This window comes from Chrysemys picta, chromosome 2, assembly GCF_011386835.1.
Source record: "Chrysemys picta bellii isolate R12L10 chromosome 2, ASM1138683v2, whole genome shotgun sequence".
Lineage (NCBI taxonomy): Eukaryota > Metazoa > Chordata > Testudines > Emydidae > Chrysemys > Chrysemys picta.
The window spans coordinates 73,198,785-73,212,895 of NC_088792.1; the positions used below are offsets into that span (position 1 = coordinate 73,198,785).

The 14,111-nt window shown below is 38.0% G+C and overlaps 1 protein-coding gene across 10 annotated transcripts in view; it reads right to left on the reverse strand.

Moving 5' to 3' along the window:
* THRB (thyroid hormone receptor beta) overlaps positions 1 to 14,111 on the reverse strand; it is a 256,180-nt gene that overhangs the window by 32,693 nt on the left and 209,376 nt on the right. The window contains exon 1 of one of the 10 annotated variants that reach the window (XM_005297073.4): positions 7,134 to 7,461. The exons of the other annotated variants lie outside the window; for them this stretch is intronic. Within the exon in view, the coding sequence (XP_005297130.1) occupies positions 7,134 to 7,461 (328 nt within the window). Of the gene's footprint in view, positions 1 to 7,133; positions 7,462 to 14,111 lie in introns of those variants that run through there. 10 annotated transcript variants of the gene reach the window in all.

The following is a 14,111-nucleotide window of genomic DNA, read 5'->3' on the forward strand; positions in this document are numbered from 1 at the left end:
CAGTCTAACAGATAACTCCGTTGCCTTCCAGACTACCACCTGCCAATCTGACTAATCTTATTCTCTTGGCAAGACTAAATGCTCAGCAGAATAGTTGTCCTTACCTTAGAGTAACGTGTGTCATAATCCACTATGTGCAATCCTGTCTTCAATCTGAATACCTGAACAAATTGAGTTTTTGCCTATAGCATCTTTCTACAGGTATGGCAGGAAAAGTTTACTTCTCATAGGGGTTATCATGGTTATCATCCATAAGAACAGCCATACTGGGTCAGACCAAAGGTCCATCTAGCCCAGTATCCTGTCTTCTGACAGTGGCCAATGCCAGGTGCCCCAGTGAGAATGAAAAGAACAGGTAATCATCAAGTGATCCATTCCCTGTCGCTCATTCCCAGCTTCTGGCAATGCTGAAAGAAAATCAGATCTGTTGATCTATGGAGGATGACCCAGGCTGTCATACTTTGTGGTCTGTTTTTGAATGCTACATGTGTATCATAATCTGAAGAGCTGACAACTTGCAGCAGCACTCATGGCCCATGGCATTCTTCCAAGGTTGAGGGGAAATGGAACAGATAACAGCTTGCTATTCTTGCCACTCCCTCAAATACAGTTAGGAAAAAGAATAAAGAAAGAAAACTCAAAAATACTTCAGCAAAACCTGTCTACAACCACTCACAAAACCCAGGAGGATCTTATTGCCTATACAGCTTGGCCCTGCCCTGCTTTTCAAATATACATCTATTGGCAGGTGGTCTGTTTCTGCTTAGTCAGCTCCATGTGGGCGGAAGTGTCTGTTTTATAGACTATTAAATTGTCCTGCAGCTTTTAATTGCAATGGACTTAATATTATGGGGCCAATCTCGCGAGGTGCAGAATATCTCCTGTGAAAGGCCAATTGTCTTCAACGTCCACTTACGGCCATTGGGAGCTCACAGAGCTTTATGCTACATGAAAGGCACTTGGAAACTCATAGGATCAATCACCTAATCAAAAGAAAATGTCTCCCCCCTCCATAAAATGCCCCTGAACTCTTGCTGGGGAAAATATATCTTTTCTAAATGTTTCTGTTCTCCAGAGAAATTGGAAACCCATTTTTAGAGAGTCAAAGAACAAACTTCAGTTATAATAAAAGTTAAGAACTTCTCAAGTTGTAGGGGCACCAGGCCTTCAGGTCTGAGCATCCCACTGTGCTGACAAATATGTCAGACTTTTTAATATTAGGCTAGCTAATAAACTGCAGTTCAGAAAAACTCTATGACCACTTTCAGCAACAGAAGAGTGGGATGTGCGACATAGATCTGAAAAAATAATTCCTATGTACCAATAGTTGTTTACTGTTACATTCTTGCTGCTGCAATAGAGCAATCTTAGATTCATTGCTTACAAGCAGAAAAACCCATTTTAGCCTTTGCACAGGAAAAGAGATCTGTTTTTAACAATATTAGTATTTTAGTGCATTTTCATTGTATCGATGCGCTACAGCATATGTAGGGCCCTACCAAATTCAAGGTCCATTTCGGTAAATTTCATGGTCATAGGATTTTAAAAATCATAAATTTCATGATTTCAGCTATTTAAATCTGAAATTTCACAGTGTTGTAATTTTAGGGGTCCTGGCCCAAAAAGGAGTTGGAGGGGTGGGGTGGTCACAGATTTCACAGTCTGTGACGCATTTTTCATGGCCGTGAATTTGGTACGGCCCTAAGCATATGGTAGTATACACAGACCTATTCTTGCAATCCTTACTTCCCCCACTTGCATGAGAAAGGGCTTCTCATTAACATAAGTGTTCTGGGACTTGTCCCTAAGATAGTACTGACACACACTGCATTGTACTGTGAAAATGAAGAACAAAAATTTATTACTATGTTGACCTATTTTGTACTGTATCAAACCTGAAAGGTAAATTTACATTAATGTTCTGATGATTCAATCTGATACTAACACATTGTAACACCCAACAATTATAAAAAAGTGACCAGAATCAACCAAATGCAGAGACAGGTTGTGTGTGTGTGTGCAAATGTAGAGAGAGAAAGAGAGAGAGTTTTCCTGGGATAAGGCACAGGGCTGGGAGCCAGGGAAATTGAGTTCTATTCTGTTATGGGCCCTGAATTGCTGTATTACAATAGGCATTTTTGTACTTAACCTTTCTGTGCCAAATGTTTCCCATCTGAAAAATGGGGAAAGATACTATGTATTATTATTATTTATCTTCAGTTTTTTGTTTGATCAGTTTTGACTGGACCTCTTCAAAACTGTCTGTTTTCTCTTCCTCATTTATTCAAAAGTTATCTTTGAGAAAAAGTGCTTCATGTTTTGTAAAGCACTGAAGTAGAGAAAATGTTATTAAACAAATTCACACTTCCCTGGACAGGTGATTAGCTTGCTGGCCTGCGTTTTTGACTTTCATTTACATTATTCTTTGTCTCACAGTATCACTAAACTCTGGTAAGTGACTGCAAAGATGCCATTTCAGGGCTCCCTGTTTATTTTCTTTACAGTGATTCCAACTGTGCTCGGTTTACAAGTAAACATGTGACTTTTTTTTTAAATAAGGGCTAGCCCACAACATTTAGGTTGGGCTCAGAATCTTTATCAATAATATCAGAGTTTGAGCAAGTGTTCTTGACATGGTGTTGAAAACAGTCTAGTTCTATCTGCACTCTCTCTTAAACTGCTGCCAGCATTCGAGCAATTGCATCTGTGGCTAACTATAGATACAGAATGTGCTAGTGTAAATAATGCTAAAAAGTCAAGCCGTGTTCTTTTTGACTTGGACCTTATTACCAATATTAAGCATTCTGCATTTGGGACTCAAGTTAAAAATTTCAAAGAAACATCTAAGTGACTTGGGAGTCTATGTCCTATTTTCAGAAGTGACTTAGGCTCCTAAGTTTCACTGAAAGTGAATGAAACAGCATCCTAAATCACTTAGGTGCTATTGAAAATTGTACACTTAGTTAACAATTTTGCTGGTGATGTGCAAGGCAAATGTAGAATCCCTTTTGCTCTCCCACAGCTCTTTTGGCTCTGCTGGATAACACTGGTAAAAGGCAATCAAAACTTTTTTTTGTCACTGCAAAAAATCAAGCAGCTATGACGCCAAATGCACCCTGATCTGTTCAGTTGCAAAGATGCCCCTTTTCTGATCACAATCATCCCTAAATTACTCACTTGAGCCAGGAATACCTATTTTTTGTAAGCCCTGAAGATGACAGCTAAAGTGCAGGCAGTTGTTTCCTTGCAAAGGCCAGAGACGACAAAATGATCAGTCTCTATTTACTGTTTTGTTAATTGTGTGTATGTTAATTAATTATATTATATTAAATTGCTCTTTTAAGGAGACAGTTGGACAAACAATTCTCTACCTCACATTTTCTTGGGGATTCAGAAAATAACCTAATGACTTTCACACTGTTAGGAACTCAGTTTGGACTAATTAATTGGTATACTGTGACTACCATACTGTATGCACTCTTAGTTGCATGTAAATTGGCAAAAAAGATATAAAGAGATAAGAATAATACTTTAAAAATACACAGCACCTCTGATCCCACAGTATTAAAGAATTTTGCAAATGTGGACATTAACCTCATTGTAAAGATGGGGAAACTGAGACACAGACAGGTTGAATGTTTTGTCACCATCTAACCTTGGACTCAGAGAGTCCCAGCTTACAAACTTTTATTGACGTGCATATTTTTTATTCACACAGGGTGAAATTTATTCCACCTACATAAGGTCTGAGAGTGAAACCTTGGCCCCATTGAAAATAATGGGAGTTTTGCCATCAATATCTCTGATGCCAGGATTTCACCCAAGTACATGGGCTTTATGCAGCTGGGGAGGTGAAATCCAACCCCAAACCTAGGTTCAGGGAGGAAGTTGTTCTGCAGTCCCATCCTGTTTCAGCCTACAGGCGGGAATAGCATACACAGTTCCTTCACACCAGTTTCATGGGATATTGGAGCTTCTGGACTTCTATAAACATATTTTCTATGGCCCCTCAACTGGCTCATCCCTACCTGCCACAATGCATTTCTCCTCACTGGCCTACTCAAGGCTGGTGCAGAGATGGTACATGAACACCCTGTCTAGGAACTCAGCTGCCTGACAGCCATGTAGCCTCTATGCAAGACTTATATGGTAAAGAAGACCTTATGTTGGCCCCCTTCATCAGGCCATACTAAGGTTGAAGTCCATGGAACAGAAAACTTGGTATCAGCTGACTGGTGTTTTATTCTCAACTATGCCTCAAAGGCCTGATTCTGCAAAGCTCTACTTTATGTGAGCAGTCCACTGAAGTCAGTGAAACTAGAGTGAATACAGTTTTGCAGGTTCAGGCACTTTTGGGAAGAGCAATCAGCTCTCTGTTCTAATGGCTAAAAATAGCTACTACAGACAGAAGCAGAGCAAGTTATTCCTCTGCGTCTGCCTTGCCTGTTACATCGGGCCGTGGCCTCTAAGCACGACCAACATACAAATAATAAATTCTCATAATAATAATGTGCTGCCATCTTTCAATAATGTGCAGTACAGCACAGAAGTTACTGACTGCCACAAAAACTAGGAAGCAGACACCACCCAGCTGCCCCTGATTTTCAAGAACTTACACAATTTTTCCTTAATATTCACGTGTCCCATCAAGGACTGTGATTTAAAATGGACAATAATGAGATTGTTAGTGTGCAATGATAGCTAGGAGTAGGATAAGGTGTTTTCTGATGTCTTAGATCATTTGGCTTAATTTTCTAAGAACTTATTATTCTCCTTTAGTAACTATCCCTCATGTCACATGGGCCTTTTGTTCTTGATTTTTATTAGTGAGTTCCTCAGTTTCTCTGTGAGGGGTTGAGAGGTAAGGGAGACAGTAAGGACCTATTTATTAACACTGGCTTCCTTTAGCATCTGAAGGATTTGAATTGTTTTTATCTTTTAATAGGGAATAAACCGAAGACTAAAAGTTTAGACAACTTTATTACTGGAGAATACAAAGTGAACAGCATGAACATTATTGAGACTAATAGGAATTTCATGGAAGTAACAGAAAGCTCAGTTGCAATTATAAGGACTGCTCAAGGACACCTGCCTTGGGTCTTAATTTTGCCTTAATGAGCTATTACTAAGGCTTCACTAACAAACAAAAAAATCAATTTTGGATCAATACAGACACACTTGTCCTGTGCAGTGCCTTCTGTTGTCAGGACAGGATTAATACGTGTTAACTTTATGACAGTTTGGCTGAAAGCATCACATAAAAAAGAAATACGAACATGCCTGCAACTTCTTAGATTTCTTCTGTTTGGCAAACATAGCGTTTGACTAGGTTTGATATTTTATTGCTGTCCACGGAGATCAAGGTTTAAAGAATCCATAAAAACTGTGCATGTTCTCTGTACATGATCAATGTGAAACAGGCACCAACATTTAAGTGTGATTGAGAGCCTGTTCCCAATGAAAATCTCTGAGACTTCTGATGAAATTGGTGCAATATATTGCAAACACTGAACAGGGAGTTTTAAAAAATGATTACACTATATTCGGAAATTAAGCCCTACCAACAGGTAGGAATATTGTTCATGGATTACTAAAAATATCACGTCTGTGTGCTAAAACAACTTGTTTTAAGCCTTGACATAGATAATTATTACTTAGGATCCTTTAACATAGTAAAATGACACATGCAGTGGCAAATCCCTATTTTATATGATAAATTCATCATGACCGGTATCTTACTGCCAAAGATAAAGATATGAACGAAGTCTACAACAAAGTTGCAAATGTATCACTTAAAACCACCTAGTTTAAAAGACCTTTAAAATGTTACAAGTAGAAAAACATGCACTATTTAATCTTTAATATGATCACGTTCTCTGGGTTTTCTTTTCCTAGATTTGGATTAGTTTTTAGACAGATGCCTTTATAATCATGAAAAACTATGCTGTTTGAAATACAGTACAGAGATATTTTTTCTACTGAAGTTACAGATTTATTGCACCAAGTTCTAATGAATATTTCCTATAGGGTTTTCAGTGTTCCTAATAATATTAAACAGACTACTTTTGGTTACAGAGCCACTTTAAAATAGCAAATAGTGTCTGTTCCCTAGCTAGTTACATCAGATTCACTAGGTTTTTGATTAATTGCACACAGGTCTTAACAACTAAAGGGCACCATCTTGATACAAATGATATTGCCCTTATATTCTTTAATTAGGCTAAGTGAAATATATCTTAATGCAGATATATAATGTATTTTTATAAAATGCCTGCATCAAGTTTTAAGCCAGTTTCAAAGACAATGCATAATGTTAAAATATTTGCACACAGTTGCTAATATTCTGGGTTCTTTTTGAAAATTTATATCTATTTTATCCATTTAAAAACAACAGGGGAAATTCTATAAAGGAATGTTATGGAAAATTTAAAAATGAACAGTGATTTAACCCGACGGGGAATGGATATTACAATTGGAATATATTCTACAAACATTTTGATTAGATCAACTTTTTAGAGGGAAAAATAAAGTGTCATTATTGCATTATCTTTTATTCTTGAATTTCTAGTCTTTACTGCCTTAAATAATTAGAAACTACATGCTTTTCAGCTTTTCATTTTAAGCACATCAATTATATTAAATTAAATCATTTATTTTTTAATGAACATTTACAGTTCCATTTTTAACAAATTCTGTTTGATATGGAGCTACTTAGCAATTAAACACTATTAACATTTAATGATGTCAAGGATAAACAAAAATTATTTTTATATAACCAGAAAATATGAAGCATATCCAACTGAAGGACACACAGTGAACACATCTTGCAAGGGAAACTTTCTCATTCAGTCTGATGAAATACAGTAAATGAACGTAACGAACATGCAATATGCAGAACTAGCGATATATTTGAAAATGGCTTTTACAGATTAAGAAAAAAGTGCTTGGAAATCCTCATCATTCACAGAAAATCTTTCAATCACCTAGCAACCTGCTGCTGCTTTCAATTTTGAACAGGCAGCCTTCACATTCAAAGATGTATCTGAGCCAACTGATGCAACTGCAAGTTTAAAGCAAAACAAAAAAACAAAAACAGATCTTTTTGTGTGGTTATGTAAATAAATTGCCCCTACCTTTCTTCTGAGAGTACGATGGCGACTGCACTTGAGAAAAAGTAGGTTTTTCTTCTGTGAAATATTCAGGTTGGTTGTACTGATTCAGGGCCATGTCCATGTCAGAGTACTCGCTTTTAAACACGTTTCCAGGGTAACTACAGGTATATGGCTGATTCACGGCCCAGGCCTGTTCCATATATATGTTGTTACTGTGCAGGACCTGAGCATCACAACTGCTGTAACCCTGACTATCTTCAATATATGTGCAATAATCGGCGGACTGCATGTAGCAATTGCTACCAGCAGCAGGATGCACTTCATATATTTCTTGCATACAGTAGCTCATTTTGTTATCTGATCTCAGCTTCTACTTTACATATACACACACACACACATGCATGCATGCACACACAGACATGCATACACATGGAATGGGAAAGGAGAAATGAATAAACAACGCCAACAAAGTCGATTGCAAAACAGCGTGTTTTACTTTGGAGCAGCACCTTATGTGCTAAAATCCTATTTATATTGGGATGGCTTGTGAGCTCCCCTGCCAATCAAACATATTGGGAAGCAGATTTATGACAGTCGAAGGTCTTAATCTGTGACTGTAATTCCTGGGGAAGATGGCAGACAGGTAGCAATGACCACCAGACAAAGAAGGCTATGGCCAGACAACCCTCCCAACTGTTTGTTAGAAATAATCATTTATAAACCATTTCAGCCCCTTCCAATATGATTAGACAATGATTACTAAGGCAAAGACAGTTATGTCACTATAGTTGTCAATTTAAGTGTGAAGCATTATAAAGACCTCCTAAGAACTCCCAGAGGGGATATGCTGAAAATCCTAAAATCAATAATCCTGTTTTTCAGCATTAACCCATAGAAAATCCAATAGTGCTGTGTTGTTGACCCAAACAGGAGTCTAATTTTACAAATTTTAGCATCTTAATCTGTCATCAGCTTTATTGATTTTGTTTTACAGAATTATCTGCATGAACCTCCCACGCCTCACACACATACATGAACTCCCCGCTGCTTGTTAATGCATTTACAGGAAAGCAGCTTTTTTAAACTTCAGTGATTTTGGTAGGTAATTTCTATTAAGTTCAACAGGTGGGAAACTTCAAAATAATTTGTCTTGATCAGCAAATAGGATACTGCTTAAATAAGCTAATTGGTTTGCCATTACATTTCATTCATCCTGTTTGCATGTTTCAGTAATGAAGTACTGAATTTATATTTGATCGCAAATATAGCATGATTACAGGTTTTCCCCAGTCATTTTATTCACTCACGCAAGCTATCAACATATAACACCATTAGTTCAGAAACAGAGTTACTATATGACCTTATAACAATTCACCATCTCAAACGCTAGTACTACTACACCCATTTTAATCTAATCTCTCTCTCCCCCGCTTTTTTCTTTACACCAAAAAGAATTTCTGTTGTCTCTATTTTTTCCCTAGACAAAGAATTTTCCTTCAGTGGCATGCTACAATATGGCAAGATGTTTGTGAGAACACTAACATGATTGTATTATTCATTGGATCACTAAGTTCTTCTTGTTATTGAGAAGCAAAAATAACATTAACAATATTAACAAAAGAAGAAACTGTTTCTTAATGTTATTGTTTCACTGATGTTAAACAATATTCACCACTCTTAAAAATGTACTGAAGTAAGGCCCCCGCTTCAGCCAGGAACTTAAACATGGGCCTAACTACCTTGAACTGAGGCCTTGGGTCTTAAAAAGTACTCTTGAAAGTCCAAAGAATGGGACTTGAGGAGGACACATTGTTCCTTAGTTGGTTTCATGGAACATTTTAGAAAGATTTAAAGAGTACATGAAGGAACACTACCTCTTCCTCCAGACACAACTAACCTATTTTATTATGGGCCAAATCACTAAATCCTGAGCAGTGCAGAGCACTATCAACTCTCACTGATGCCAGGGCAGGTGCTTTTCACTTCTCAAGATTTGATGCATTCTGTTTCACCCTCTGATTACTTGACATTTGTTTTTCTAACTATAAATCAAAAGCTGAAGTCAACAGAGTTGTTTCAGGAATGAAATTGCCCCTGTGAACTCTCATCGTGGAAAGCGTCAACACACCTTTTGGAGAAAGGGATGTTTACTAATATTTCCAGAAATAAGTCCCAAAGCACCATACACCTCTGTCCTCTGTTTTTCAATGTCTCAAACTCAACAAAATATAATTTAAAATTAAGCTTTCAGTAATATGCTTTATAAAAACACATTGTAAGTGTAATTTTGGTTTTAGCTGGAATTTATGCCATAAGTTTTCAAAACTAATGAGTGGTTTTGGGTGTCTAACTTGAGACACCTTAAATGGACTGATTTTTTAAGGATGGATGCTTGGCAATTTCTGAAAATCAGTCCCCTTTAGGGTGTTTTAAGTAAGGCACTGAAAAATGAGCCCCACATATTACTATGTTGATTTGCTTGTGCCTGACGTTTTTTCTGCCACGTTATTAATTTCTTTAAAAGGCCAAAAAAAACCCAACAACGAGTTTCTCTTCTCCCTTGAGAACAAAAGCAACTTCTTTACCAAAAAGTATTAAACAGAGCCAAGGCCACAACTCAAGCTGAAAATGTACATTAGAAATCAATAAAAAAAAAATTGGTGGAAACATTTTGGGAACTATTTTTCCTTTATGATTTATTGTATGTAAACATCAGATGTGAGTGCACAAATATTTTAGTACTTGTCACAGTTTCCTTCTTTGACAATAACACTGAAACAAAATAACCAGGAACCTTTGCAATTATTTATTTATGCAGAAACACATAAACATAGGCTATGTGATTAGTTTGTGTGTGTTACACAAACACACCTTTTAATCTACTGAGAATACAGTACCCTCATTGCCCAGAAACAAACCATTCCATACATGCAGAAGGGTATTTTCTTTTGATTACCACACACAACTCCCATTTCACCTAACGTGAATTTATGTAAGAGCTCACAACAAGATGAAACTATATGCTACAGAATAACTGTGTAGGATATCTAAGCATATATTTTCCTCAAATGTTCAAATGTTATCCATTGGTATGTCTCAAGCACTGTTTACCTGAATAAATCCTCAGTTATTTAATTTAATAATGAATTATATATATTAGACTCTTGATATAACCTAAAATTAATTATTAGCCATTTAAAAAAATTAGTTACATGAACATAGGGAAATGTTCAGTCTAATTTTTTTTTTAAATATTGTCATTTTAAATACCAACACCAAAGATCTAATCCATTTACTTCTGTTTAATTTGGTACTAACAAGGAAGTCATGAACTGACTTTTCAAAAAGGTCTGAGAGTTTAAATAGTCCTTTGCTTATCTAGTCAAGACAGAAAAATTATATTACTGTCTGTACGGGAGCCCTTTCAAATACACCTTTCCTGGTATCAGCTCGAGTAGACATGTAACATTGTGTGTATTTTATTCCATATATTCCATGGATACAGAATCAACAGATTATTAAGGACAAATTTTGCCATCAGATGCTTATGTAATTTCCAGTAAAGTGAGCCAGAATCCTAGCTCCATTCATATCCCAAGGCAGCATTTGTCCCTAAGCAATTACTATCTCTTCTGAGTAAAGACATGTATTAGTAATACGTTTCAGTCTGAAAAGACTAACAAGCGTATCTGAGCTAAATTATATTTAGCAAATTGTAAAGATAAAGATTATGTAGGTGTCAATCCTTCTTTGACTAAATCTGCAAGGAATTTAAGTTTTTCATTATTCTAGAAAAACAAGCAGATAGTTTTCTCCATTTTTAAGAAATAAGTAACTGAGATGGTGCATTGGTAACTGTTACAATATTCATATACTCAGGGTGAAATCCTGGCTTCACTGAAATCAATCTGAGTACAGCTTAGACTTCAATGGGGTCAGGATTGCACCCCAACACTTTTCTTTGAAATGAGTTTGGGGGAAAGACCTGAACAATACATGTTCAGAAACAGACTAATTTAGATTAGACAATAAATATTATAAAGTTTAAGGGATACAGACTTGAAATTAAACCATTTATATAGTGTGGAGTGGGAAACTGAGAAATCACATCCATTCAAACTGAAAGACTAGAAGAGTTGTTGAAGATGTTTGCAACATCTAGGTGGTTAGCATTACCTATTGTGTATTGGGTCTGTCATATATAATGTATAACATATATGTATTTCTGAAAACTGTGCTCCAGCAATTGGAAGAAAAATCTTGCCTAGAGTCAGAGAACAGATTGTTGCACTGAGAGACTCTGACATGCCAGTCCAGGCTTCATTTGCAAGACAACAAACTTACTTGTGGGCTACACTGGTCTGCATCTACACAACAAATTTAGTTCCTGCATTCCCCCAGTGTAGTGAGTCAGTCCAAAAGCCATCTGGCCAAGTGGTCAGTTCTTTTTAGTTCTTTAGTCTCTCTGTTCTGGAGGGGGCCCTGCGAGGTCATATATGGGAAGAATCAGCCCCTCTTGGGGGTCCCCTCTTCCTCTCCTCAGGGCTCTGTCATGATAGAGGGGAGTGGGGGATAAGGCAGGGGGACCCGGGATCTCCTGCTCCACCAGGTCCCAACCCAGGGCTTAATGTCCAGACTACTTGTTGGTCCATTCCAAGTTACATCCCTTCCTGGTCTCTCCCTTTAGGGAGTGATCAGTAGCAGCAGTTTAGTCTGCCATGGGATGGGGGAATCCTGCTCTTTGGGGCCTCTCCTGGGTTCCCAACTCTAAAGCAGGGGGTGGGAGGAATCTGGACCACTGCTTCCAGCATCTTCTCACCAGTGTCATAGTCACACTGTCCAAAGCTCCAGACATCAGCCTCACTCCCTGCTCCAGCCTGTAGCTCCTCCCCGCCTTCCCCTGGGCTGTCCGTGCCCTTTTAAACTATCCCTCTGCCCGGAGCATGCCCCACAACTCCCAAAGGGTGGGGCCTCCCTACCCCAATATTGCCCCAGGCCTTGCTCTGGTTTAGTGAAGGGTCTGTAAACCCCATCACACCCAGTCAGTGATCATAACTTTGGAGGCTGTAGTGTAGACAGGATTCAGGCATTTTTACCACTGGGTTGTCTGACCCTGGCGATTTGTCTTTCGCTTACTGAAGCACAGTTATCTGGCACTGTTTGGTTCTTACTGTGTTTAAACCACCAGTCAGAAATATCCATTGGCCAGTAGTAAAAATGGCTGCCTTCTCCACATTACAGCCTCCATGGGTGCTATTACTGGGGAAGCTGCGGTTGTGAGGAATTATGGATCCTAAATGTGCCAGGGTAGATGCAGTTCCGATTCCATCTCTGAAAGGAAGGACTTGGTACATGATCAAAAAAAGGACAGAATATTTTTGATGTAGACTATCTGTAGGGCTGGATGAACCTTACACTGATGGAGGGGAGGAAAAAGCAAGTGGAAAAGTGTAAGGTTAGGCTGCAGTGTGGCATGCCACGCTACATGCATTACTGCCTTGGGATCTGCAGGGAAGCAGCCTGAATTTCCCAGGAAGACTTAGAATTTCCTGGGGATTCCAGAATGTGGTGCCTCTTCCTAGAGAGAGGAGGGAACTATGTGAGGTGAAGCTTGAGAACCCGATCCTGTAATGCCCTCATGACCCATTAACAGAAATTCTGTCACAGTTTAGGGCACTCAGCACCACTCAAAAGCACCTCCCAAACCTGGGTTTGGAGTTTCCAGCAGACACTTTCCGCTTGTGATTTTGTTTTGATAAATGAGGCAATCAGCTTCTTAGTAATTATCCTTCACCCATCTCTTTTCCTCATCCATTTAATTTAACTTTCTTGTCTGAAAATGAATAGAACTGATATAAAATACCCTAGGATAGAGAATCTATGGCCATGATATGGAGAACTCTGTTAATAGATCTCTCTCTCTCTCTTTCTTTCTCTCTAACATTAAGTCTCATCTTATTTGTTTTTTGTAATAATATCAATAATACTTATGCTACAGAATATGCACTGTTTTTCTGAGAGTAACTACCACAACACAAAGAAGTCAAGTTAGAAAAGACTGGGGAGAGTGAAGAAAAGGGCCCAAATGGGAAAGGCCTGTTTTGACCCAAAAATAATAATTATATATATATATGACAAGAAGTATTGGGGCATGAGTGTCTCCACTTGCAATATGCTAGTATTTAGCTGTCAACATAAAACTCAGGTTGATAGTCCTGCAAACACTTGTTTCCTTGGAAACAAATCAGATCATAAAACAGTGCCAAAAATTAACATCACTACTAGAACCAAAATGTTGCTGAAACATTTTCATTTGAATCTCTTAGGGCCTGATCCAACAGCCCTCACTCAGGTCCCAGAATGGGACTAATTACCTAAGGAAGGATCGCAGGACTGGATCCAAAGAGTCTGGAAGCAGAGTTGAAAACAATACACACAATTTCTACTTCAGCCATTTCTTTTGTGTATTGTAGCTGTATTTTGGTTTTTTGATTTAAATGGATAGTGGATTCTTTCATTTGTGAATAAAAACAACAAAAAATAACATACATAAACATTAAAAAAAACACTTCTGTGATTATTCCTACGTAGGCAATGATTTCATCAGCACAGTGTCCAAGACAACCCAGAACACTGACACATGCAGAAGCAGAGCCATTAAACACATTCAACACCTGTAGAGTATAATTTACCATTTGAGTGCCCTATTCCCCAGAAGGGTTGTATTCTCTTGACTGTTTGCAACCTGAATGTGTCTGGCTATGGTCTATGTTATCTCAGTTCGGTGCATGACACCCCAGCTCCCTTTTTAAAAACATTCTGAATCACCATCATATGGATTGCATCACACAGCATATAAATTATTCAGGACTCGACGGGAATCCCCTAAGGACTATAGGGAAGGGTCTTATGATGTCTTTGGCCCTGAACTGTATATACTGATGGAGAAAAATATTTATAGGTTTCAGAGTAGCAGCCGTGTTAGTCTGTGTCCGCAAA